Source organism: Vicia villosa, linkage group LG7, assembly GCF_029867415.1.
Source record: "Vicia villosa cultivar HV-30 ecotype Madison, WI linkage group LG7, Vvil1.0, whole genome shotgun sequence".
Lineage (NCBI taxonomy): Eukaryota > Viridiplantae > Streptophyta > Magnoliopsida > Fabales > Fabaceae > Vicia > Vicia villosa.
The window spans coordinates 74,388,734-74,415,604 of NC_081186.1; the positions used below are offsets into that span (position 1 = coordinate 74,388,734).

The 26,871-nt window shown below is 33.9% G+C and overlaps 3 protein-coding genes across 4 annotated transcripts; all 3 read right to left on the reverse strand.

Annotated features, from left to right (window-relative positions):
* Positions 1-1,439: 1,439 nt before the first annotated feature.
* On the reverse strand, positions 1,440-3,188 carry LOC131617464 (pathogenesis-related genes transcriptional activator PTI6-like). Its single transcript, XM_058888749.1, has one exon. It carries the CDS (start codon positions 2,596-2,598, stop codon positions 1,762-1,764), a length of 837 nt encoding a protein of 278 aa, XP_058744732.1. The 5' UTR covers positions 2,599-3,188; the 3' UTR covers positions 1,440-1,761.
* An 8,152-nt stretch (positions 3,189-11,340) lies between these two features.
* On the reverse strand, positions 11,341-16,739 carry LOC131620836 (ubiquitin-conjugating enzyme E2 28). The gene is made up of 5 exons (XM_058892017.1): positions 16,585-16,739; positions 16,410-16,490; positions 15,932-16,059; positions 11,851-11,955; positions 11,341-11,697 (listed from the first exon to the last, which is right to left on the reverse strand). Exons 2-5 carry the CDS (start codon positions 16,477-16,479, stop codon positions 11,554-11,556), a joined length of 447 nt encoding a protein of 148 aa, XP_058748000.1. The 5' UTR covers positions 16,480-16,490; positions 16,585-16,739; the 3' UTR covers positions 11,341-11,553.
* Positions 16,740-19,519: 2,780 nt separating this feature from the next.
* LOC131620837 (probable inactive receptor kinase At5g58300) lies at positions 19,520-23,308 on the reverse strand. Of its 2 annotated transcripts, none has more exons than XM_058892018.1 (3): positions 22,874-23,308; positions 20,448-21,793; positions 19,520-20,353 (listed from the first exon to the last, which is right to left on the reverse strand). In XM_058892018.1, the coding sequence occupies exons 2-3, from the start codon at positions 21,778-21,780 to the stop codon at positions 19,722-19,724; spliced, it is 1,965 nt and encodes a 654-aa protein (XP_058748001.1). In that variant the 5' UTR covers positions 21,781-21,793; positions 22,874-23,308; the 3' UTR covers positions 19,520-19,721. The 2 variants fall into 2 exon arrangements, with proteins under 2 accessions (XP_058748001.1, XP_058748002.1); XM_058892019.1 differs by having other exon boundaries at positions 20,448-21,796.
* Between the last annotated feature and the right edge of the window lie 3,563 nt (positions 23,309-26,871).

The following is a 26,871-nucleotide window of genomic DNA, read 5'->3' on the forward strand; positions in this document are numbered from 1 at the left end:
AGAACCTTATCACCAAGGCTCAACAAAATTGCGTTGTGGAATTTCTCTATCATAGTCGTCTTTTCTTTTTCCGTTAACGCAGCATCCATAGTCGCCGCTCCCTTCAACCCTTCCAAACAACCCTGCTGAACCAGTAGGGCTTTCATCTTCAAGAACCACAGACCGAAATCGTTCACTCCGGTGAACTTTTCAGTTTCATACTTTGTTGAAGGCATCTTCTCCATGCTCACCACACCAATTTATTGTGAAAACGATGCCAAGAATAGAGTATAATAAGGAACATAATGGGAAGCAAGAAGAACAACAAAGATTAATTATAACTGCTACTCTTTACTTTCTCTTTCAATTAAGATTATAAGTGTTACAAGAATAACAAATAACCCTTTCACCTTAAATTAGGATTTGCAGTATACAATGATAAGAGACTAATATGCTATTTATAATAAACCTAACATACTAAACTAATGGTTTTTTCACAAATACTCAATACAAGCCAACTTAGGGTACAAGTTAACTTAGACAATTGGACATAACAAAGAGACCCAATTCAAAATACTAACAATCCTAGCATTTCTACACCCACATACTATAACACACTTCGACTACAGTATATAAGTCTTCAACATACTCTCACACTTCGACTATAGTATATAGGTCTTCAACATACTCTCTATCAAAATTGAAAGCTACTCTTTGACCCACTCGAGTTTGATTAAATTCTCACATATTCTTTTTGAGTTTTTTCATATGGTGTGAAGAACTCTATCTAACCACAAAAAGTATTATTGTACCGAATGATAAATAATAATGTATACTTAAATAGAAATATCAAAAAGAAAATACATATTAAAAATTAATAATTATAAAACAAATAATTTAATAGATAAGAAATTATTAAATTAATTTTAATATTGACGCCTAGATTTCCTTTTGTTATTTTAAAAATTTTAGTTACTTTTTTATTTTTATATATTAGATAATACTTTTACTTTTTTTTATTTTATGTCAAGTTTTTTATACTTTTTTATTTTATATATAACATAATATAAAACCAAAGAATTTTAGGCTATTTTATTGTTTGGCCAGACAAAATGATTCCGTACACTCGAAGGATCCATAGAATCCCACTAACAATAATATTTTGGTAGGCTACCTACCCCAAAAAAAGATGTAATAATAATAAAAGCACTATATTTACACAAACGGCACTGCGAGATTGAAATTTGAAATGATTTTAATTTTTATAATTAATCCTCCAATAAGTCTTCCAACAATTTTATTGGCGCATGCAATTAAAGAATTAATAAACAATACTACTATACAAACCAACATAAAATCTGTCAAATAAAGCACCAAATATTAAATAACCAAAAATAGAAAGAAAAAAAAACTAGAAATGCAATAATTCAAGTCAGAGTTTAGAAATAGAGACAAAATTTCTTAATATAGAACTTTCTTACAATAAATAATATTTCTCATTTCTCATGTAACACCAAAATTTCTTAATATATATACTAAATATATATTGAATTATATACTTATCAACTCTAATACCAGATATTACTTACTCTGATTTTCTTACTCACAACTTCACTCATGCTTTTGCTAATTACAGTACAACTTAACTTCACACAAACAAGCACCAAAAAAACCACAAATTCTAACGAGGGTAGTTTTGGGATTACACAACCAGTAGCAAAAAGTATAATTACCAAACAGTCCCTGTTCTTTTCTCAATTGACAAATAAGACCCGTCGATTTTTAGTACGGCCACGTCATAAACTCGTCGAGATCAAACTCTTCAAACGCCTCTTCTTTTTCCAATTTTTGATGACACGTCAGCGCACCGTTAACTTCCGGCAAACTTAACGGCGCGTCAATGTGGAACCCGAAAGCGTCCACATCTCCGTAACGGTAACTGTCGAACGGCGTCGAATCACAGTCATAAGTTAAAACAGACGTCGGCGAAGCCAAAGCGTCGGAAATGGAATAACCAGCTCCGCCGTCATTTCCGCCATTTACCGGCGGTGGTACTTCAGTTTCCACCTTCTCCGGCGTTACAGGAAAGTTGGTAACGGCGTCGGAACCTCTCAGCATCACAGCAACTCTGTCGTACTCGGCGGCGGCTTCTTCAGCGGAGTTAAATGTTCCTAACCAGAGACGTTTCCGTTGGGCCGGGTCTCGGATCTCAGCCGCCCACTTTCCCCATGGCCGTTGCCTTACTCCACGGAACTTGTTGCGGTGGCGCGTGGCGGAGGAGGTTGGTGTTCTCTTGGGTCTAGTGTACTTTCTGTGGTTCTTCTCCGAGCATGCAAGAGAAGAAGATGATGATGAAGGAGAAGAAAACGAGAGAGAAGAATACAGTACGGGATGGTGCATGTTAATTTCAAGGACTTCTCTTTTTGGTTTTCTTCGAGTTGTTCTTTGGTTGCTGTTTCTCTCTCTCCCTTCGTCGCCGGAGGAATCAGAATCAGTGGCGTCGTGGTCGGTGATTATGATTCGGAGAAGCTTTCTTTTGGGCTTTCTCTTTGTTTTGATTGATGGGTCATCTTCAAAAATTGAACTTGGTGTTTCCAGCTTCGGCTTGTGTAGAGACATGGTAGAGAGAGAAAGAGGAAAACAGGGGTTTTTGTTTGAGGGTTTTGTGAGTGTTAAGGTAAACTGAGTGAAGTGAGAGAGTGAAGAAAAAGAATGAAGGAGATGAGGGTTTTTGTTTGCATGAAGGAGTGAAAGAGGAAGAAGATGCTTGAAAGTGAGGATTAAAGAGGAGGTGTAGATAGCAATATTTTGGTTTTGGGGAGGTGTAGATAGCAAAATTTTGTTTTTGGAGAGGTGCAGATAGAAATATGTGGGGGGGGGGGAGATGCTTGGAAATGGAAGATTGAGGTGGAAAAAAGTGGATCTAGTGGGGAAGGAGATATTGTGATTTGTGAAGGAATGAAGAGGTTTGGGGATTTTGTAGTGGTGAAATGAAGCAAAAGAAATGAAAACTTTAGCTTTTGGTGTGAAGATAAATATTCCTAAAAAAGAGAGAGAGAAAGATAGAATATGGGAAACTTTGGATACGATTAAATCTCAGTGTGATATTTTCACACGGGGTGTGCGTGAGTGAGAGAATGGGGTGTGGCGGGAAAGGAGAGAGTGTGGGGGAGAGAGGAATGTTAGAGAAGAAAACGAAATCAAAGAGTGAAGAGTAAAGGGTATTTATAGTGCACGGGATTTGTCCCTATTGTGTGATTCATTTGATAAAATAAATGTTTTGTTAGGAGAAAATGGAAAAAAAATGGGAGTGGAGGGAAGGGCAGTGAGTTGTCACTTATGAGTGTGTATGTGTCGTTGTCGGGAGGGTAGAGGAATTTTAGGTTGTGGGTTTGTAGCTGCTCCTTGTTGACGTGTCTTAACCCATGTTTTCCCCGTCATCTTCATTCAACTAGAATCCCACTCTTTTGTGTGTCAAAATTCCACTCACTCCCATTTTATCGAATTCCTCCCTCTTTTACTTTACACTCTAAAATTCATTAATTACATCATCATTTTTGAAATGGTATTTAATTTTCTAGAGTAAACTATAAATGTCTTTGTGTAAATAAAAACTAGCTGTATTTATTAGATTTCAATGAGTGTTTTAAAATTAGGGCTGATCGGACGGTCCAACTGGTAATCGGTTAGATAATTAGTCTGGTTTAATTGTTGGATTGAATATGTCGTTGAACCTGTATAAATCGGTTAAAACTAATATAAATTGATTAAATTGAAAAAATCGACAGTTTCCTAAACCAGCAGTTTAAGTGAATTTTTATTTTTTTTATGTTCGATCCAGTTTTTAAAATACTGGTTTCAATGATGTATATTTCGGTATCCTCCTCTAAAGTATTTTACTCTTACATGTTTTATATTTGAAAAATTGTGTACATTTCAATCATTTCTTATAAAATATCTCAAATGTACAAATCTCATATTTAAGAGATTGTGTATATTTTGATCTCTGTATAAAGTATATCAACTTTACATTTCTCATACTTGATAGATCGTGTATTTATCTGATAAGTTGTGTCAAATTCAAACTAGAACTCAATAGAGCCAGTCGCAATTTCAAAAATACCATAGGACAAAATCGAGTTATTCCAATTTAATTGGCCAAGCGGAACAGTTCATCCCAGGACCAACATAAGTTGTTCTTAACTAATACCGAGCGAGCATTTAAGATGTATTAATGACCATAAGCGATCAGTCTCAAACATATAAATATGGAACTTGAATTCTACCAATTGCCCTCGTGTAGACAAGGAGACATGGATCATAATGACAAATAAATTGATCATTAAGAACTCAGAGCATTCAAGACTTTATATAAACTAGTTGGCCCAATCGTGAATGGCGTTGGACTTAGTAAGGAGGATTGTTAGGTGCCAAATTGTGTTTATATTTAGTTTAATTAATGGCACCTTTCGACCGTTTTTATCGGATATTCGTACAATTCCCTGAAGTTTTAGATAATTATTTATAGTTTATAATATTAAGCTTTCATTTTATGTTAATACTGTGTTTTAGTTATGATTTTGTAGGTTTTAGCCAATTTTGGGGAAGTTTGGAGCTTGTTTTGAGCTTGACAAGAGAGTGCCTGGCAGAAGTTAGCGCGCGTCGCGCGGAGATGTGGGCGCGTCGCGCCCTGGGCAAGATATTTTGGAGCTTCAAAGCAGAGAGTTGTGTGCGTCACGCGCATGGGCGGTTTAAATTTTTAAGTGTATTGGCGCGAAGCGCGCTGGAGGGCGCGACGCGCCCTGGACAGAAAATGGTTTTACTATATAAAGAGTAATTCTGATTTTTGTACATACATTACATTCTTAAGAGCTCAAAAAAAAAACCCTAATCACTGTAGCAAACTAATAGTTGAAGATTGGAAGCTTTGATCGTCGATTAATCGCCTTTGATGCTTGTCGATCTTCATCCTTTACTTCTTGAGCAAGCTACCATTCTCATGGATAGCTAAATCTCTTTTGTATCAAGATAAGATGTAATCTTCCTAGCTTTTTGTATGTGTTCTTGTGAATATATTATGTATGAACAAGTGATGATCAATATAGATGGTTTAGTTTGTTTATTAAAGCTTTTTCTTTGGTATAAGTGTTTGAGACATCAATATTTGTATCTAGATCTAACTTCATCATCTATCAAACTATAAATTGCAGACATGGATTTAGCGTTTGATGTTTACTTAATATCGGTTTTAAAACGTTATTTGTATTGTTTAAAGGATGGAGAAATCGTCGGTTAAACAATACGGTAAATCTAACTATATCATTGCGGACACGGATGATATAGGCGTCGATACGTAATTATGTTGATCGTTACCATGTTCATATACGTATATTTATAAGGAGACATACAAATTTAGGTCGATAAAATCAAATCTTGATACATTTTCTTTAACTTAGAACTTTCATTACTTTACTCTTTGCTACTAAAAGTGTTGAATGATCTTTTGCAAACCCAAACTTAAAGTAACATTAACTCAAGACAAAATAGGCTATAGAACGGCGGTGATATCGCAATAATCCCTGTGGATACGATAATAACGAAAAGTACACCACAATACTCTAACAACAAGGATCATGGTTCAATCCCCTGCAACTCTAATCGGGATGGAGCTGGAACCACTTAATGTCAGAACTGACCCCCGAACCTGGCTGTATCGGTGGTGAAAAGCCAAAAAAAGATACATTTTTAATACAATAAACATTTATATGTGTGACTCTTACTGGCTCAAGACCGATATAGTTATCAATTAGTGTGTGCATCATGTACAGTGGGAAAGGGAGAAGAGAGCTTTAAAATAATAAATGAATTAGGTGAAAAAAATTAAAGGATTTATGTGAAGAGAGTTTTAAGAGGTTTATTTTTCTTTAGCAAGAGAATTCAGTCAGCTCTTCCTCTAAGCGTTCAATTGTACCTAAGAATTTAAGAAACTTCCAAACCTTTAAGGGGTTGTCACCATGAAATCATTTTTTATTTAGTCCATCTTGGCGACAAGGTCTTGTCGACTCAAACCATAATAAGCCCCTAGTTATAGGGGATCTCCATAAAGTTTTTGGGTCTCTTATAGTCTTATTTCATCTCTTTGTTGCACTTCTCTAGCTCCGCTACCGGGAAAACTTCAATTTTTTTATCCTTAAGGCTTCTTCCAACGTTTTCACCTTATCTAATAGGGTTACCATCTCCTAATATGTGTTGATCCTGAATGCATTCCACATCGACTCCCGACACCTTTATTCCAGTTTTAATTTATTGGTGAGGAAATTATTGTTATATCAACAAGAAAGAAATTTAACCACAATTCCATCCATTACAGTATCAACGCTCATTATTTCAATATATAGATTATCCTTTGATCCTAATGATGCATAAACGAGGAAGTTCCAAGATCAATTTCATGTAGAACAATGTTCATCTTATTGTCAATACCATAAGAGTTTCTAAGGCGAACTTATTCTCTAGAGTTTGTACTAAATTTGTAGGTGGATTCATTGTTATCTTTAATTGTATAGGCGTATATAGTTTTGAATTGGAATAGAAATACTTTTTAGCTTATTTGATTTTCCTTCCCTGTGTTTCGCAATTTCACCAAACGTTATTGTGAACCCAACAGGCCACCAACCCAAAAAAAGAAAGAAATAGGTGAAAACTCTACTTAACAAACAAAGTCTATCTACCTAGAAACGACTGACCAAGGAGTTCATCGACCTCCATATTGATGTGACATTAGACAATAGCATTTGAGTCGATATAACGAGGTTCTTCAAATGATGAACCCTCATAATCTATTTGGATTTTTTACTAATTTATCCAAGTAGGTGTTATGGGTGAAGTCGTCCACTAAAGTTTTCATGGTAGAGAAGCCTTACCTCTCATGGGATGACAACCCTATTTGGATAAGAATAAACTCAATGATCTTCTTAATTAAGTGATCTTTTGTCCAAAACATAGGAAATTATGGGGTGCCTTTGCATTTTCACCATTATCAACCAATGGAAACTCATTCTCTACATTAAACCTTTAATTCTTTATCAACGTGTTTCTCACCACTAATTTTCTCTAAACTATCTTGTCATCACCTTATGGAGATATTTGTCTTGATCTAAAAGATGATTTAAGCTACTTATCGTAAAAATACTACGCAAACCATGCACAAAGTTTTTCGTAGTCCTTAAAGAAGATCAAAGTATATTAGCCAATAGGATCCACTAGCCTCAACAAGTTAAGCATATGGATAGGGATCTAAATGGATGAAAAAAATTCAGACCGATACTCATTATCTCAAAGACCCTTAAATACAATAATGAACTCTTATACAATTGAGAAGGTACAAATTCCATTTGCTTGGAGACCAATTTCTCAAATAATATGAAGGAAATAAAAAATCTCATTTCTCTAAAGACTGTCTCATACATGAATACAAGAATAACATTATACTTTACACAAATATATTGATTCACCGAGATGATGCCCATTTATAAGTCTGATAAAATTTTCATCTTCCACCTCAACGAACGGAACCCTAAGGTGAGAATCTATCGAGAATACATATATCGTTCCCTACAGATCTTCACCAACCCAAGTGTATCTGTCCTAACTCAAGGGGTGCTAGATTTTATGGACGGGTCCCATCTTCCATGATCATTCAAATGAACGGGTCCCAAAAATCCACAAAACAGGCACAAGCACTGTAGAGGAGTTACCTCAAACCAAAGTAGAAGTGTCTTGTCCAAACAACTACTCCACCAATAAGAAATCTTTATTTTAACCAAACTCCATAAAATAACAACTATAGACTAACATCTGATCCCTAATTCTTGACTAGAACACGAGAGTGTTAATAAATATCACCCTAGGAACATCCAATCCAAGGTATCATACATGCAAGTCATCCCCTTATTGAGCTATTTATCTAGATGTAGTTCAGTTGATCACTTATTTGAATCATTAGCGTGTCAGATATGGATCGAGCTCACTTTACACTTAAGGGTCATACTCTTTAGCCCCGACTAAAAATTATCATTTCAATATACTAAAAAGTATGATATTGCTTAAGAATCAAAATAAATAGTAGTTTACTAAAAAGATAGTATGTTCACCCTATATAATCAAACAAAACATCATTTACAAAGATTTGTAAAAGACAAAATTGTGAAGATTTGTGCAACGCTGAAAACGAACAATACTTTATAAACATAGTGTTGCACACCTAAGATTGAAACAAATAATATATTAAGAAAAACAATTGTAATAATAAATTGGTAAAAATAAATAAATTACTTTTTATTTCTAATTGTAAATTAAATATTGTATTTTTAGAAAAAAATATTAATGCTAGTAAAAAATAAAAATAAAATAATTCATGTTATAACCAAAGCGGTATTAAACAAATAATTTTGATAATAAATAAATTGTCTTAAAATTGTTTTTTTGTGTAATTTTATAATTAGGGAGAGAATATCAAAATTAAGCAGAAAAAGTAGAAGAAGCAGTAGTATTATTAAAGGGGAGCGTAGTGATAATTAGGACCATGGCCCATGGATCCTCTAGTGATTAGTGAGTAACAGCAGATAATGGTTGCAACTTTACACAATTGGTCAAGTTATCTTAATGCGACGGAAAACATAATGTGTAAAGTGAGAAAAAAAAGCGTGGCTAATGTGTAGAATTATTGGCGGTTCATGCAGCGTTTGAGATTGAGCAATTTGGCGTGGTCTTCAAGAATTATTACTGTACTACTCTTGTGGTCCAGTAACAAATCAAAAACTGTAATGAGAGAGAAATGGTACTAGTACAAAACGAAAGGAATTCACAGCGACTAGTATAACTAACGACACTGTTAGTGAATTGAATAGTCCAATCCGACAGACACTGTTGTTGTACTATGACACTGCATGTATAGCTGTAATCTACGACACTCTTTTCTGCACTCTGAGACACTGCCTGCCTGCATATATACCTCACTCTAAACTGATTTCTCATGCATATAAAAACAAATCTTTCAAGTAAATTTTTGCACAATAATTACATTGAGAAGTATAATCTCTATTACTAAAAGAGAGTGTAATTCGACACTATGCTACTACAATTTAAGAATAGATGATTCTATATAATTACATAGCTATTATTACATGATTATTTGATTGTTGTACACATAAATTTTATGTATTGTAATTGACGCATAGATATATGTTGGCAATTACTTATGAAAGTATTCTATATGATTAGATGTTATTCTCCTATATTACCTTCATTTAAAATTAAAAAAAAAAACATACATATGCTTGGGTAATCATTTATTAAAATAAATAGGTAGGGATGACAATTAGACTCATCCCGTGAATACCGCAAAAATTATCTATAACGGATATAATAAAAGTCCGCAAAATGGATATAAACATGCATATGAAAAATTATCCACTAAAATAAACGAGTATGAACTTGACTACATATACTTCAATACTCACACTGCCTCATACCCGCATTAATATATATTTATACATTTTTATTATGTACACATATTAATTTATCAATTTTATTAAATACATCATTATTAAATTTGTAAGCATTTTATCAATTTTATTCTCATCTTTTAAAGTAAATAAAAAATTCAAACTCAAATTCAAATCTAATCAAAAACAGATTTTCTCCATCGAATACAGAACGAGTTTCACACATACCAATTTTTTTAACATACCTAATAAAAGAAATCAAAATAGTATTATAGTCGTATGTAAGACATATTTTTTTCATATTATTGCATAATATAAATTTTGTTTCCTTCCTTTTTCACCTTTTGTTTTTGAGGATAGACATCATGTTGTCAATAGTTTTTTATGCATGGTTGGTCTATGAAAAATGAATTTTATTTTAAATTCTAGACATGACAAATGGTCAATGAAAAAATGATATTTTTTTAAAATTCTAAACATGACAAAGAAGTCCTCTAAAACATTTAGATAATTAATTTGAAATAAGAAAAAAAATGAAGTGTTACATCATAGACTCATAGTACAATGTATTTATCTAATTGTAAAGATTTTAGTTGTTAGGTTTTGCCTTGAGGAACAAGCAAAGGCAAAATAAGCATGCAATGGTCAACCACGTGTTGTGTTATACGTGCTGCTACAAGGGGCAAAACGTTGCACACTAGTGACCCAGCTCTTCACTTATTTTTGCTTGTCAACCAAGTGACATCGACTTTTGATTACTCTTTCTTTTCTTTTTTAAATTATTAATTTACCTCTAATTATCTCTAATCTCTTGTGTTTTGTATTAAGTATTAACCACTCACTTAAATTCTAGCAACTTGCTAAGTTGCTATCACCTCACCAAAAACGTGGCTCACTCCTGCTGCATTATTAGTGCTTTCCAGCATCCTTTTTAATGGATAGGATTGTACTATAGCATATTTAAATTAAATTAACAAGTCAACTCAACCTTTCAACTGTATAAAGATTCTTCTAATTTCATGCATGATTCGGCCCTAAAGCACAATTAGTTAACAATATGTCTCAGTAAATATAAACTTGTCTTAATAAAAAAATTATTAAAAATTGTTTTGACAAATTGAGTCTGGAACGAACTCTGAAGGCTCCAAGGAGCCAATGTACTGTTTTATTTGACCACTTTCTACTTTCTATCATTGGGAAAAAGAGAGTAGAAACTTGAAACATAATTGAACATATTCAAAATCATTGCATTAATTTTTCTATGTGGAAACAAGAACCATGCCCAATGTCCCCACTTTCACATTCTTAAAAGGAGAGTAATTCAGATCCTCCTAATATGTTTTGCTTGTAGTTGCAACGTCTCCATCATAAAATAATGTTGAAAAGGCTTAATTGGGGATCAATACCTTTGGCTTCTTAAAAAAAAAAAAAAACTTGGGGATCAATACCACTACCTCCAAAATTACAACAAACAATAGAAGCAATTACCAAGAAAAACTGCTATAGGTTCAGTATCAAACATACTACTCCATCATCATATACTTGTTATAATTTTTTTGCTTTCACATTTTAGATACAAGGAATAGACCAGATACTAAGTATTTTTTTTCTGATATAAGTATTTAATGTATCTGGTCTAGGTTTTCTTTAGAAAAAATACTTGGGTGCCAGATTCGGATCAAGATCAGATGACTTTGTCTAACCAGTAAAATCGAGTTTAAATCTTAAAATACATATCAGAATACAAGTGATCGGATATTTCATCTAACAATCTAGAACAGAATCTGAATCTGTTCCACCAATGTATATCACAGCCTAATTTGTGACCCGTATTATCTTTGTCACTAATTTGGAGTACCAACAAGCAGAAAGATTGCATATCATTACAGTTTCCTCAATCACAGGTGTCTTACAAAGCAATATTCACAAATCATAACTGGGATCCATTGCCAGCTTTGAGTTCCACTAAACAATAAAGAAAGCATTAAAATTCATTCAAAATATCTGTAGCTCTTTTACATAAAATTATGACATTGCTGTTTTAATTGAACAGCTCGGACATGCATGATCATCCCATGGCATACTTCTGTGTCCAGCTGCGGGCTGTGGCCTCATACTTGGCCCTGTCCGTCTTGTACATGTGTGCAATTTCAGGCACAAGTGGATCGTCAGGGTTGGGGTCCGTCAACAATGAGCAAATTGACAAAAGAACCTAAAATTGAGGAATTAGTTTCTTAATCAGCAGGGTACATAATATCATTCAGGTTACCAAAATATACTAAGACAATACTTGGAATATGTCTTGTGACAGACATGATCTATGTCCAGTAAGTTGCAATATCAACACGCAAAGTAATATTCAAACCTTGGAAATGGTTAGTGCTGGACTCCATTGTTCTTTGAGAATGTCGAGACATATGCTACCATTGCTGTTGATGTTTGGGTGGAATACCTTGGTCCTAAAAGCAACCTGCAGTCATTAAGCACGCTAATTTTATTAGTTCTAAATTGGTCCAATAAAGTAATAAGATAAGATATTCTATTAGTTCTAAATTTGGTTATAAAGTACGGATCAACCACTTATATCACAAAAAATCTTGGTCCTGTAAGGAGTTGATTGATTGTATTTTCTTCTATAAAAGGAGCACCTTTATTTATAACATATGACAACAAATATTACTCTTTACAATAAGATGTTCTATTAGTTCTAAACTTGGTCTTAGAAAGTAATAAAATGATTAACTTACTACCACAAACTAAAACAGTCATTTTAAAAAGAAAATTAAACTAGAAAATTCTAGTGTATGTAAGCTGCTAGTTTATCCAATGACAACTTAGAACAGACTGGATTAGGAAAAATCATTCATATTCAACCCAATTTTACTTCCCACTAGTTCAACTTTCTTTCCAACCTTTTTTTAACTAATCAAGCTATGTGGCTGAGCACAGCCGCACAGATGCATGCAAGAACACACTGGTTTGACAAGAATGGAATCTCAAAACAAAACTGTAGTGCAGGTTAGCACAGGTGCACGCAAAATTAGATATGGTGATTATGATAATTAGACAAGATTGCTAGTTAAAGGTGAGAGGTTAAGCAGTGGCCGATAGAAAGCTGTGAATAGAACAAGGTCTTCAAAACTCAGTTAGGAAATTGTAAGGAATCATTTTCCTCATCTATCAATTTTGCGGTGATAGATACATCATTCTTTCTTCAATATTTCCCAAAGACTTGCTCTACATTCTTTTATATTGCATTTTGCTTCCTATAGATTTTCCCCAGGCACTTCAGAGAAATAAATGTGTATGATCATAAAAGAATAGCGTCCAGTCTCCACTTCCCTTTGATGCAATGCAATACAATTGTGCAATGTTGAATAAATCATAATAACTTTAATAAATTTTCTATTTTGTTTTTTTAATTCTGATATCCAACAATGCTCTTCCCTCTCTATTTTTCTGTCCTACCAAAATAATCATAGAGAGAAGGTTCAAAATTTTCTTTATTTTCTCTGCATCCAAACTATATATAGAATACACCTATTTGTTACTCTCTTTCCAAATTTTTCCTCCTATTTTCTTCTTGCAACCGAAAAAACCAAAAGGATAGCGAGCCAAGATTAGATTGAGTTGCAGTTGAACACAATATATTCGTGCAAATTCATATGATGCCTTAAACTCCCGTAGAATTCTTATCAACATTTTTATACATGAAAATTCTAAAAAATTGTTGCCCATGAAATTTCTAACCAAGAAAACCTTGTATCTTTGAATAAATAAAGATGAGAAAAGCAAGACTTTTATCTACAACCAATGACTTAAACTCCCGTAGAACTCTTATCTACATTTATATACATGAAAACTAAAAAATTGTTGCCTATGAACTTTTTAAACAAAAGAACCTCGTGTCATTGAATAAACAAAGATGAGAAAACCAAGACTTTTATCTAGGGGTAAATTTCTCTGAATTTCATGAAGTCTTATTTCCAATGCTTAAGACTAGAAAACATGCTATGCTTACATGAAAGTTCAGCAGTGTAAGTGCACAGTTGCAAGTTTGCATGTCAAATCAAGATAAAAAGCTTTGGAAAGAAGAAGTTGCAACTGCGAAGTTTTAGTTGAAAGACTCAATTAATGGACAGCCTCTCCTTAAATGAACTGAGAGATCCTAATATTTTCGACCAATAAGAAAAAAGCAAGAAATGTAGATGTGTATTATCTTTCTATCCTACAATACAGAGAAAGAGTGAAACTAGAGCACTAAAAGACACAATTAATGGGCAGCTTCTCCTTAAATGAACTGAGAGATCCTAATATTTTCGACCAATAAGAAAAAAGCAAGAAATGTAGACATGTATTATCTTTCTATCCTACAATACGGAGAAAGAATGAAACAAGAGCACTAAAGACACAAATGATCTATTCTTGAGGAGACTTCCCTGAAAAACATGATTACAAATGATTTCCTTGCACCACAGGCCAAATCAGAAAATACTTATGATGTTTTCTTCACATCAAATTACATGGCAACAATAAGAAAATACCCACAGCTAGGGGTGTTCGCGGTGCGGTTTGGGCGGTTTTGACGAAAAAAATCATCCGAACCGCAAGAGAAAAAATTGTGCGGTTTGGTTTGGTTCGGTTGGGTTTTAAAAAAAATCCGAACCAAACCAAACCAAACTAATGCGGTTTGGTTCGGTTGGTTCGGTTTTTTACAAATATTTTATTGAATCATACATATACATATAGATGACAACATAACTTTGTATTTAGACATTCATACACTATCAAATAACAACAAAACTCGTCATATTTTGACAACAACTTTCTATTTAATATGTAAAAATTAAATTAGACAAAAGTGAAATAATAAACATAAAATAATAGTATAAAACAATATAAAAATTATTAGAATGAAAAAAATAGAAGAGACGAGAGATTAGTGAATGTGAAAAAGAAAAAACAAAAGAGTTGAGAGATTAGAGAAGAAGATGTGCGATAAAAACGAAACTAAAATAGGGAACATTTGCATAAAAATGAGAAGGTGAAGAAGAAAGAATATAAGAGAGTAGAGATTATAGAAAATGAGAGAAGATGTACGTGGAAAAGAAGGCGCGATGATGCTATTAGAGATTTAAGAAGATCGGGACTAAAATCATATGTTTAAGTTTGGGTTGGATGTGAGATAAGTAAAAGTTAGGTTGTAACATAATGCGGTTTGATTCGGTTTGGTTCGGTTTACAAAATACAAACCGCAAACCGAACCGAACCGTGCGGTTTTGTTAAAAAATGACCCAAACAAATCCGAACCAAATGCGGTTTTTTGCCGTTTCGATTTGGTTTGGTTTGGTTTGCGGTTTTCTATTGGGTTGGTTTGGTTTTGATCACCCCTACCCACAGCTAGATTGACATAGAAGCTACATGGAAAACCCAATTCCTCTTGGGCAACATTATACAATGTCAATTTTCAAACATAAATATTGTCATTTAGAAATTGTGAACAGTCCTAGAAAAAAGTTTTAGATGCCATTTTTAGGTGGAGGGAGACGTGTTGATGAGATTCAAGCTAGGTGGATGAAGTGTAAAACATGTTCAAGTGTTATTTGTGATCAAAAGGTGTCTCCCAATATCAAAAGAAAGAAAATTATTCTGTGGTACTGAAAGCAAGGCAATAAGGCGTAGACAAAGCAAAATCTAAGTGTTGCAGAGATTATGAAGTGGTTCATGTGTGGACATACAAAGATCAAAACTGGAGTAATATATTGAGTAAACAACGATAGAATCTTGCCGATGATTTGGTCACACAATAAGATGAAAAGAAAAATAATTAGAAGCATTGAAAGGCCAAGACAAATCCAAGTGAAATTATTAAGGAAATATATCCAAAAAACCTTTACAGAGAATTAGCATGAAATATGAGGAGAAAATATAAGTGTGGATAAGGCATCCTTCAAAGTTTCAAAAGAAGCTATTCGAACATTCTAAACTCTAAAGGCCTCTCCAGGATTTACGTTTTCACCCTCCGAAAGCATTACATCCCTTCAATTCAACAGCTCAACTTAAAAAATTATCATGTACATTTTCATCTCCATTATATATACAAGAACATTCATACTTAAAAGGAAACCACACACACGGTCAAGGGTAGTCAACATGTTCACATTTGTACAACTGGTTCAAAACCAGTCAACTTGGGAACAGTTAGAGTAGTACGAGTACACTAAGTTCCCACTCACAATTATTGTAGAAACAAATTGCTAGAAGAATGATGAAGAACAAACACAAAGTTCACACTCACATTTATCATTGAAACCAAACGCAGTTGAAATCAATTCGACCTCCATAGATACAACTTCAAGAAGAAACACTCAACATAACCGCAACACAAAAAGCACGACGATACAAGCGACTAATGTACCCAATGAAGTAAGGTTAAGGTAGAGTACCTTTGGTGGCTTGAAAGGATAGTCAGGAGGAAAATGTATCGAAACAAGGAAAACACCGCCCGTATACGGACTATCAGACGGTCCCATGATCGTGGCTTGCCAGTGAAACATGTCTTCAGCCACAGGACCTGATATAAACAACAACAACAACAACAATTATACTTTTAGAGGAAACATAAACATTCCAAACCTAATTACAAAGAAAGTTACAACTTCCAAAATCACCAAATAACAAAAACTGCAGATAAATATATCATTAATGAAACTGATTATCGAAGAGAACCCTAACAGATTGGAGTTACAATCATGATTATAAATTAATTGAACAAATTCAAATAAAGTTTATCATAATCTTAGCTATAATTACGCTTTAAAATGAAATTTAACAGAAAATGAAACTTTGAAATTCGTTATACTAAAGATACAAAAAATTGAAAAGAAAAAAAAAAAGAAAGAGAAATGGATTGATGAAGAAAACCTGCACTGCATGATGTTGGAGGATCCTTCTGCAAATCCTTGAGCTCCTTCAAGATACGTTTCGAAGCCATGATAACCGAAACTTGAAAACAGAAAAACGCGATAAACGTTGTATAAGCAATAGATCGTGAGAGCGATAAAGAGAATTGAAGAAAAAAGATGATGAAAAAAGTTACCTGAGTCAGAAGCGTGGAAGAAGAACGAATGATTGAGAATGAGGGTTGAAGAAGAAGAAGAAGGGAAATGAGAAAATGAGAGATTTTAGAAAAAATCGGAAAGGAAATAGATGGTATTGAATTGAATGTTAGCGTAAGATGAACGTTGTGACGCTTTTTTTATTATTTATTTATTTGCGGTACAGAGAATAATGGTATAGTGAAAATAAAATGTCGTCATAATAACGTCACAAAAATAATAGTAATATATCGAAATAGAAATTTCATCATTATATAAATATTTTTATTTTAAATAAACTGTGATTTTATTGTATGTTTTCTTTCTATTTAAGGTTTCTTTAGGTATTATTTTTTATACATTTTAAAAAAATTTAGAGGACATAGAAGAAGATCCCTAAGATGTGTTTCGACGATAGTAAAGGTGATTTAGGTGTTAAGTGTTGTGTACAAGTGTGAGTTGTTAGTTTCACATTATTTAGAAAAGTAGAGGTTGAACACTTTATAAATGAGATGACTCACATATCTATCACCTTAAGATTTTTGGTGAATATGTGATGTCTTTTTCACTTGTGTGTTGCTCTTGCCCTAACGTAGATGCTCTTCATGATGACCCAACAATTTAGGTGTTAAGCGAGGGAGAGAATTTTATTTTTGTTCTTTTTGAAAAATGGAGATTGAGGTTTAAGATTAATCGGGAAATATGATTTAAGGTGGTGTAGGGTGAAGATCATTTTAATGATGGGTGGGAGGAGAAGAATACCTATTTGAAGGAAGAATTTGCAATTTATTAAGAAATATATTGGGTTGAGCTCTATTAGAAATTAGAAATAGAAGATGAAGCTGTGGAATTTTGTCTCTTTGCGGTGGATTAATACTTCTTGAGATTGTTTTATTATTTGTTATGTAATTTGATGTCGAAAAAATGATTATTTCTATTAAAAAATGATGTTACTAAATGGATGGTGACGAGGATACCCGAACCCGCTTGAGATTGGTTAGAGTTTTAATTCTTCACTCTTGTTAGAGATCGGGGCGGAGAACGAGGATTGTTTGGGTTTGGGGGAGGTAAAATCGTCTTCGTCCCTCCCTATGGTCATGCCTAGTGTGAAGTAGTATGTGGGCCTTCCATAACGTTTGAAAACTGTGATATCCCTCATGTGCAATGTGTACTGGCTTTTATGTTGTTAATGTGATGAATCATATCCACCAGAGGTAGGCTTTTTGATGTCTTATGCTTTTGTTGCATTACTCCTTTCCCCTTATTGTAACATTCAGCCTGTGCCATTATTTCAACCATGGAGACATCGAGATTCTAAGCGAGAGACTCGTTGAAATGTTTGGCTCTTAAACCGTTCTAGAATGCTTCCACGGACATCTCATAGTGTGAATGTATCACTTTGATAGTCTAATCGTTTAAATGGGCAAGGTATTCCCTTAATGACTCGAAGACTCCTTGGAAGACATTAAATAGGCTACTCGTTGAAACCTTTAAGTGTTTACTCATTTAAAATTAATGAACCAGTTTTCTTGAGAGGTTTTGATAGCTGGTTACTCAAAAGCATGAGAAGTTTATGAACCACCTCATGGCGGCCTCCTTGAAATTGTTGGGCAAGAGCTTGCATTTAAAGGAGTCAGAGGTGTCTATGATTGTCATATGAGTATTGATGTTGACTATGTGTTTCTTGGGGTCGCTTTTCCTATCAAAATTCACAAATGATGGTGGTTTGAAGTTTTTTGGTACTAGAGCGCCCCAAATATCGTTAGAAAGACTAGAGGAGGGGGTACATGACCTCTTCTTTGACCTGGATATCTTCATAAGTCTCTCTTGAAGGGTTATGATCTTCGCCTTAAAAGCTTGGTTGGAATAATGCAAGTATTCTATAACAACTTGTATCTCTGCTAAGGCCTCGTTGTCACAAGTGTTGCTAGTTGTTATGGTGCCTCGTCGTGTCACCGTGTTGAAGAAGATGATTGAGGAAAAAATCAAAGGTAAGTGTGACCTAGGTTAGTTTTACCAATGCCTCATGGTAGGCCCCATGCTTACAAAGGTGATAATAAAGAGAGAAGGAGACTGGTTCCCTCATTAATAGGAACCAAAAGACTAATTTTCCATGTTAGTGGGAGGAAGTAATTTTTCCCTTGTGAAAGTGACAAATAATGGTCTTTTCATGGACAGTGGTTTGGCGTAAGAACCAGAAGACTAACTTTCCATGTTAGTGGGAGGAAGTGGTTTCTCCCTTGTGAGAGTGACAAATAATGGTCTTTTTGTGGACAGTGGTTTGACGTAGGAACGAGAAGACTAACTTTCCATGTTAGTAGGAGGAAGTGGTTTCTCCCTTGTTAGAGTGATCAATACATGTCTTTTCATAGAAAGTGGTTTGACACGACCATTCAATTATTTATGAATGAGTATGTAAATGGGTTAGACAACCCTCCCTATGGATGCTATGGGTCGAAGAAGACGACCCATGACCTTGGCCTCAGGCCGACTAATTTATGGGTCATGCTCTTTTTAAACCTCAATCAAAGATCTCCTAGTCCACATCCTAAGCAGTTCAAAAGCAAACTAAACTTTTTTAAATTGGATCATTTTAAAAATTTCTCTTTTACATCAAATATGTGTTTCTCCCGGCACAATACAACCATTATCTCTTCTCAAAAAAGAAGAATGTGGCAACACTTCTTTCTCTATAAAACCCCATAGTTCTCTCTACCAATTACTTTTTGTTGAGAAATGTGTCCCCATTAAAAATTATCTATAATAGTCGTGAAAGGGACACTCAAACTAAAATTTCCAAACGCATTGAAAGCTATTACAAAACAACCAAAACTTTTGGATACCAAGAAATAATTATTAGCAGACAAATTCTTGTTTGCTATGGTTGAAGAATGAATAATACATAAAATGGTTTAAGTGATCTAAAAAGGCCAAGGAGACGAGTAATATTTATCATTTCATTAGATGAAGATCATAAATAATTGAACCACAACTTTAATACAGCACAATTCCATAACAAATCTAACTCAAATTCAATAACAGAGAACTTTTATATCCCATTGAATGTTACTTCCTAAAGAAACAAGTTCAATAAATCAATAATGTTTGTAACACAAGAAAAAAAAAACAGCATAGTTAATCATGGAGTTTGAACATTTAAATCCTTGGATTTATTCTCGTCAGAAGACGGTCGGTTGTTGTCCGAGTCAGATTGTCGAATTTCTTCAATCATTCTCACTACTTCCTCCATGTTAGGCCTCATATCTGGAACCTTGGCAACACAAGCCATGCCAATTTGCAACATTTGCACCATTTCTTCTTCAATATTTTGGTACCTCATTAGCTCCACATCGAAAACCTCGGCGGTCCATTCCTCCCTAACGACAGACTGAACCCACCTAGGCAGATCAACCATGTCATCGCGTACTGGAGACTGTTGTGGTGCTTTACCTGTAAGCATTTCCAAAAGGAGGACACCGAAACTGTAAACGTCTGATTTATGAGTGTGTTTCCGAGTTTCGATTACCTCGGGAGCACGGTAGCCTGCAGTTCTGGAAGGGGTCGCAGGAACGTTCATGATTGGTGTCAGGCCGAAATCTGAAATGCAGCCATCGTTATCTTGGCTTATGAGGACATTGGAGGATTTCACATTTCCGTGTGTGAATTTTGGACCGCCAACTGAATGTAAATGCGCAATTCCCCGAGCAATTCCGAGAGTGATTTTTACTCGCATGTTCCAATCTAAGCAAGCTCGTCCGCCTGTCCTAGTACCTGTCAACAAATCAAATTATAACAAATTTCATCTCTTAACTTTAGTATTCAATTTCATAAGCCTAAACTGAAACTAAGAAACAGAAATGCATACCATGCAAGAGTATAGATAGATTGCCATTTGGGAAATAGTCACAAACCAAAAGCTTCTCATCCTTCGAATAATAATAAGCGCGAAGTGGAACGACATTCGGGTGATTTCCAATGCTTCCAACAATTTCCATCTGCTGTTCAAATTCCCTCTTTCCTACCACAACTTCTTTCAACCTTTTCACTACAACTGTTGTTGCTTCCTCCAAGATAGCCTTATATGCGGTTCCATAACTTCCCTTTCCCAGAACCTCAGCCGAAGCTCTCAACAAATCCTCGAGATCGAAATTATAAGAACAGCCCTCAAAGAAAACCAATTTGTTTTTCTCAGATTCTTGCACGCCACTTCCAAACTCTTCTTTCGGTTTTTCTGTCCTTCCACCACCACCACCACTAGGTCCCTTCGCTTTAACAACTCTCGAGTTTCCGTTATCTTTTTTCTTTAAACAACAAAGAACAATGACAAGTACTACAAAAAACAACAGAACAGCTCCACCAACAGAAATTGCAATGATAGCTCCTTTACTAAGTTTTTTTTTGGAGTTATGTTTTACAGGAGCCGATGCAGGAGGCACCGATGAAGGAGGGACTGATGAGCACGACTTTAGAGGTAATCCACATAAAAGAGAGTTCCCTTCAAAGGATGAACTTGGGAAAGTATGTAGAGATGAAGGGATAGAGCCATTCAAATGGTTGTAACTTAAATTCAACTGTTTGAGATTGACATGGAGATCAGGTATCGGTCCAGATAACGAATTGTTCTCGAGGCTCAAATGGGTTAGTTGTGTTAAGTTTTGTAATGGCTTCGGAATGTTACCGGTGAATGAATTGTATGACAAAACAAGTGCATTGAGTTGCGATGACAACGAGGTTGGTATTTCACCAGAAAGGTTATTATGCTGAAGGTAGAGATATTGTAGAGACGGAAGAGAAGTAATATCCCGAGGTAGATTTCCACTAAGTAGGTTCGAGCGAAGGCTAATAGTTTTGAGCGAGTCAATTTTGCCGAGTGTATCGGCTGGAATGGTGCCTACTAGTCCGACTCCAGGGAGCCGGAGAGAAACAACACGAGTAAGGTTTGGATTGCAAGTGATGCCTATCCAAGATGTACATATTGAGGTAGTTAGGTCCCATTTAAGGTTCCGACGATGAGGGACGGAAGTAACAAAATCAAGAAGGGCTTGCTTATCAGAATTCAGGTCAGCAATAACTAGAGGAGAAAGAATTATAATGATCAAAATGAAAGCTTGCAACGGAGATGAGTAGAACTTCATGGAATGTTTGCTTATAGTAAGGTATAAGATATTGACAATTGAATTCAATGTAACCGCTGCCATCGTTCACATTTTCCTGCTTTAGCATCATAAACACAAATCAATGTGAGGATTCAGTATCATGAAGAAGTGAACACTATATCACAAAGTTAAAATATGGAAATTACAATAACAACATTTAAGAAGATATTTAGAATACTTTCAGTAAATTTAAAGGAGCATTCACATAAGCCAACAGACAAGTAGGCAGCTGTAACAAACATATTTATGATGAACAGCTTAGTTAAGTGCTTGTAGCATAAGCGCTTATCATTTAAGTGCTTATGTATAGTCTATTTATTCAACAAAAGATAAATTGAAGTCAAATTGTTTTTATCTAAAATATATGCTGTTTTCATAAGTTATCCCAAAGAGCTTATGGAAATAAGCTGAAACAGTTTATGAACATAGCATGAATAATCTTCATATGCTCTCCAAAATAGTCCTATAGGTGTATGTTTATATGTCAGCAGATAAGCTCAAATAAACCGTAAGTAAATACCGGATAAACTTATGTAAAACACAAAATATGTATAAGCCTATAAATTAATGAAGCTTTTCTATAAACGGCAAAAAATATTCCAAGATCTTGGCTAAGTAGGAAAGGAAAATAACCAAAAGATGATATTCAATGCAAAAATTAAGTCATAGGATTATGCAATTTTAGCATGCTTATAGATTCAATGCAAGCTTTTACCTTTCATAGTAACCCTTCATTAAAGGCAAAAGATGAACTACTACAATTTCAACATCAAAAACAGAATGATTGAACTAACCCTAATTTTTTTTCAAACAAACACCACAATTAATAGACTAAGTATACTTATAAATACTAATAACAATTAAAGTAATTCAAAAGTTAATTATTTTGTTGTAAAAAAGAACAGCTAAAAACAAAACAAAAACTCTCCACACCCCTAGATCCTTAAAAAAAAACATAACCCAAATGTTAAAAAATTAAACACCAAACCACAAAACCTAGAATCATAACTATGAAAAATTGAAAACCAAACACACAATGTGGGACCCATAATACAGTTAGAAACCCAGATTTCATCATTCATGAAAATCACTGTAAAAAAAAGCTAGATCTGCACAAGCTTAATTGAGTAGTCACCTGATAGGAAGCAAAATTGAAGCAGAAGGATTCATAAGAGAGAGCTCAGAAGCAGCTTATCCAAAAGTGCTTATTCACTAAATAAGCTACTATTAAAATTGCCCTTTTGCTTAAGTGGTTAGAATTCTCAAGTTTGAGATTCCAATGAATGTAGAAGAGAATTTTTGCATGAAATTAATGAGCAATTTTGAAGTTTAAGATTCCAATAACAGCAACAACAACTACTACAAGAAGTGAAGATAGAGAGTTCAAAAATTTAAAAATTACGTATTAAAAAAAGCTTGAGATTCAGGAAGTGAATTATTTTTCCTTTTTAAAAAAAAGAATAATAATTAGCAATGAGTGAGAAAACAAAAGGTTTAGTTATGAGAGGAATAAAGAATAGAGTGGCCAGCGAAGCAGTGAACGGTGTGAAGAAGTCAGAGGACAATGCAGACGTAATAAGACAATGATACTCTCTGATAATAACTTGTTTAAACGCTTAAAGATAAAAGTGATTCCACCTAGTAGTGTTTGGCTTTTTCTATAATTGATTCTTCTTAAAAACTAGTCAATTATACCATTATTTATCAAACGTCTATAAATCTCAATTATTATTTATTTTTGTCTAATTATTTACTGGTGAATTTTACTCTTTAAAATAAATAAATTTTTAGTTGGTCCTGTGGTTCACAAATACGATTTAGTAGGAAGCTCTTACAACTGCGATCGAGAGATGACTGAAACTACTTGATCTCAAAATTTATTATAATTGGTATTACAATATATTATCAAATATTTTTACTTATATAAAATAAATTCATTTCATATGCTAATTTTATTGTACCAATATATTTGTGCAAATACTTTTTTTTTTCTCTCTCTTTTTCTCAATCTAAGTCAAATTTAGGGGTCTTATGGTTCTACAAGGAAAAAGACATTCTGAAGTAGACTTTTTGGGTTTGAATTGCATGCCCTTGAAAATTCAATTTCAATTTCAATTTCTCTAATCAATTTTGTTTGGATATATGGAAAAAAGAAAAAACTAACTTTTAAATTAAGAGAGAAGTGATTGCTTTTTTATCTTGTTATTTGTATTTTTTTTTTCTTTCAATTATGAGCGTTCATTCTCTACTTTTAGATGGTATATTGAAGCCACATCCCACATGATGCCTTTATGTCTTTATTAAAGTCGTAAAAAATTGTTGGTACCTAACTGCATTGACGGATTGGTCACCACATTTAATAAGAAGAATGTTGATGTTTAAGCCATTTGTAATATTGATGTTTATAAAAATAATTTTTACCTTTTTAGTCTTTAAAATAGTCATAGAATTTTAAATATTGTGGAACAAAAAATTAGTGACATGTTGATGAAAATTGTGGTTGAAACTCTTCAATAGAACAATATGAGTTTTCAACAGGGGTAGAGGTGTACTTGTAAAATTAGCACTCAAACGTTCATATCAGCGAAGTTAGAGAGATGTAACTCGCAATAGTGAATAGAATCGTACCTTGTGTGATGTGTAATTGCTTTTAGGTACGTGTGATGATTAAAACTGTTCTCGATAAATGATGCATGGAATAATAAAGGTCGTTGGACTGATTCCAACAACTGCAATGAGGGTAGTATAGTGTTGTAGTGTACTGCCTATTGGTGAGGGTTTACCTATTCTTAATCTTTTGACATGCAGAACTATGAATTTGACCTTCGAATTAGGCTGGTTTTATTGGGTCGTTTAACTAGCCTGTAACTGTTTCTCCCAAAGTCTTTGCTATCGAACATCGGGCTAAAATTGTAATAAAAGTGTTAATATCGGTCTCCAAAATGCTCTTCTTCCTCATTTTAAGATTCCCGACCAGTTATGTGAGTTGGGGGAAAGAAATGGAGTGTATTCAGTACGAGTAGGTGTTCTCTGAAAAATACACATTAAATATTTGTCTTGTAACTAAAACGTTTTGCAATGTAAATCTTCCACATGGCACTAGGCTTCTAGGATAATGAATATTCTTTTTAGAGTGTTCGAGTGTTGCTGTAAGATCAAGGTCACATTTAGAATGTTGGTCATACTTTGGTGTTTCTTGGCTGTAGATCATATAGTCACCAATTTTGATATATATATATATATATATATATATATATATATATATATATATATATATATATATATATATATATATATATATATATATATATATATATATATATATATATATGAGGAGGGATATATTTACTCCAGGAGTAAGTTATTATAACTTACTTCAAATCTAGACCATTGATTATTATCAATCTAATGGTTAAAAATAATAAGTAATTAAATGTGGAGAGAGAAAATTATTACTTATTATTTTTAACCATTAGATTGAGAAGAATCAATGGTTTAGATTTTGGAGTAAGTTATAATAACTTACTCCTGGAGTAAATATAACCCTCATATATATATATATATATATATATATATATATATATATATATATATATATATATATATATATATATATATATATATATATATATATATATATATATATATATATATATATATATATATAAGGGTGAGATCAACCTTTCTTTTCATCTTCTCTATTTGCAAAGTGTTTATTCTTCTGCACTTCTAGTTGCTTTGAACCATCGCCCCTTTTTTCTTCTTCGCAAACTTTTTTCTTCCTCTACATCGCTCCTCTCAAAGTTCTGGTGATTTAATTTCTTCATATCTTGAAACTCGTGGGTACCTTAAGGTAACAATATTTTCTTTTACAACATTGTTTGTTTTATACTTGTTATCTAGCTATGGGTGCAATGGGTAAACCATATGTCGATACTGTCATGGATAGGGAAAGTGTTCATGTTGGTATTGACCTTAAATAAGTTGCTTCATTCTTTTCTTCCCTTACTCTGCCTTTAGCTAATCGATAATACGTAGATGACTTCAGGCAAGAAGGGAAAGCTTAAAATTATATTAGGGAACATATAAATGTTTTTTATTGTGATCCAACTGATTATGAAGTTAGGTGGTGGATAGAATCACAATTACATTTTATCTTTTGACAATAAAGTGGTAATAGACCGAGAGGACCAATAAAATTGTGAGGCTCATTACGTAGATGATTAACTTCTTTTGGTGGATAAGAGACGTTGGACACAATCTTCATCTTTTCTAATGACTGGGGCTTAGATAATGCCTTCACCAAGGTGGACCCTCCCTCTAATTGAGGGGTGTTGCCTCTTGATAGTTATAATAGGTTGTGTAGTCGAGACGTTGGGTGCGTTCTTCCTCTCCATGATTACTTATTTTCTTGGATGGGATTCTATCACCCCTTCAATGATTTAGGGATAACCCTTTCGTATCTACACCATGTGAGTTAGGATTATGCCAAAGTTTTTCCATACTGGTGTGAATACATGAAATGCTCTCTAACTTTAACACTTTTCTTCCATCTTATCAACATCCAACGTACTTTGGCCAACTTACATTAGGGCCAAGGTTTACTTTCTCTCAAGCAGGGTAAAAAGATGTTCAAGGTATATATAGATTGTTTGATGAATTTCAAGTATATGAGTTACCTAGTAACGCCCTTTACCCATACTGCTCGCGAGAGTGTCTATGAGATTCAGATCGGGGTCCCATCGATATGTGTTGATAAATTCCCTAAATCTTGGCGACAAAAGAACTTTTTGGTGGGACCGGAATCGTACAAATATTAGAATGATGATTTATCCCACGAAGAGAAGTATTTAAAGAATAAGTTCACCATTTTTTGGGAAGGCCTCGGCTTTGTTGATGGTGTCACATCTTCCAGCGTTAATTCCAAGAAGTGGAAGAGGTGGTACATTGAGACTCGTCTTATAGTTAAAGCATTCACTAAAGATGAGAGGTGTAACACCTTTGGTAAGGATGGAAACATCTTATATATATTCAGTTATTTTGTATCAAGGGTATTTCACTTTGTCTTTCCTTGCCTCGTCTTGTGCATAAAATGAGCAGCTTAATGACCATGCTTCAAATGAGGAGAGTGTT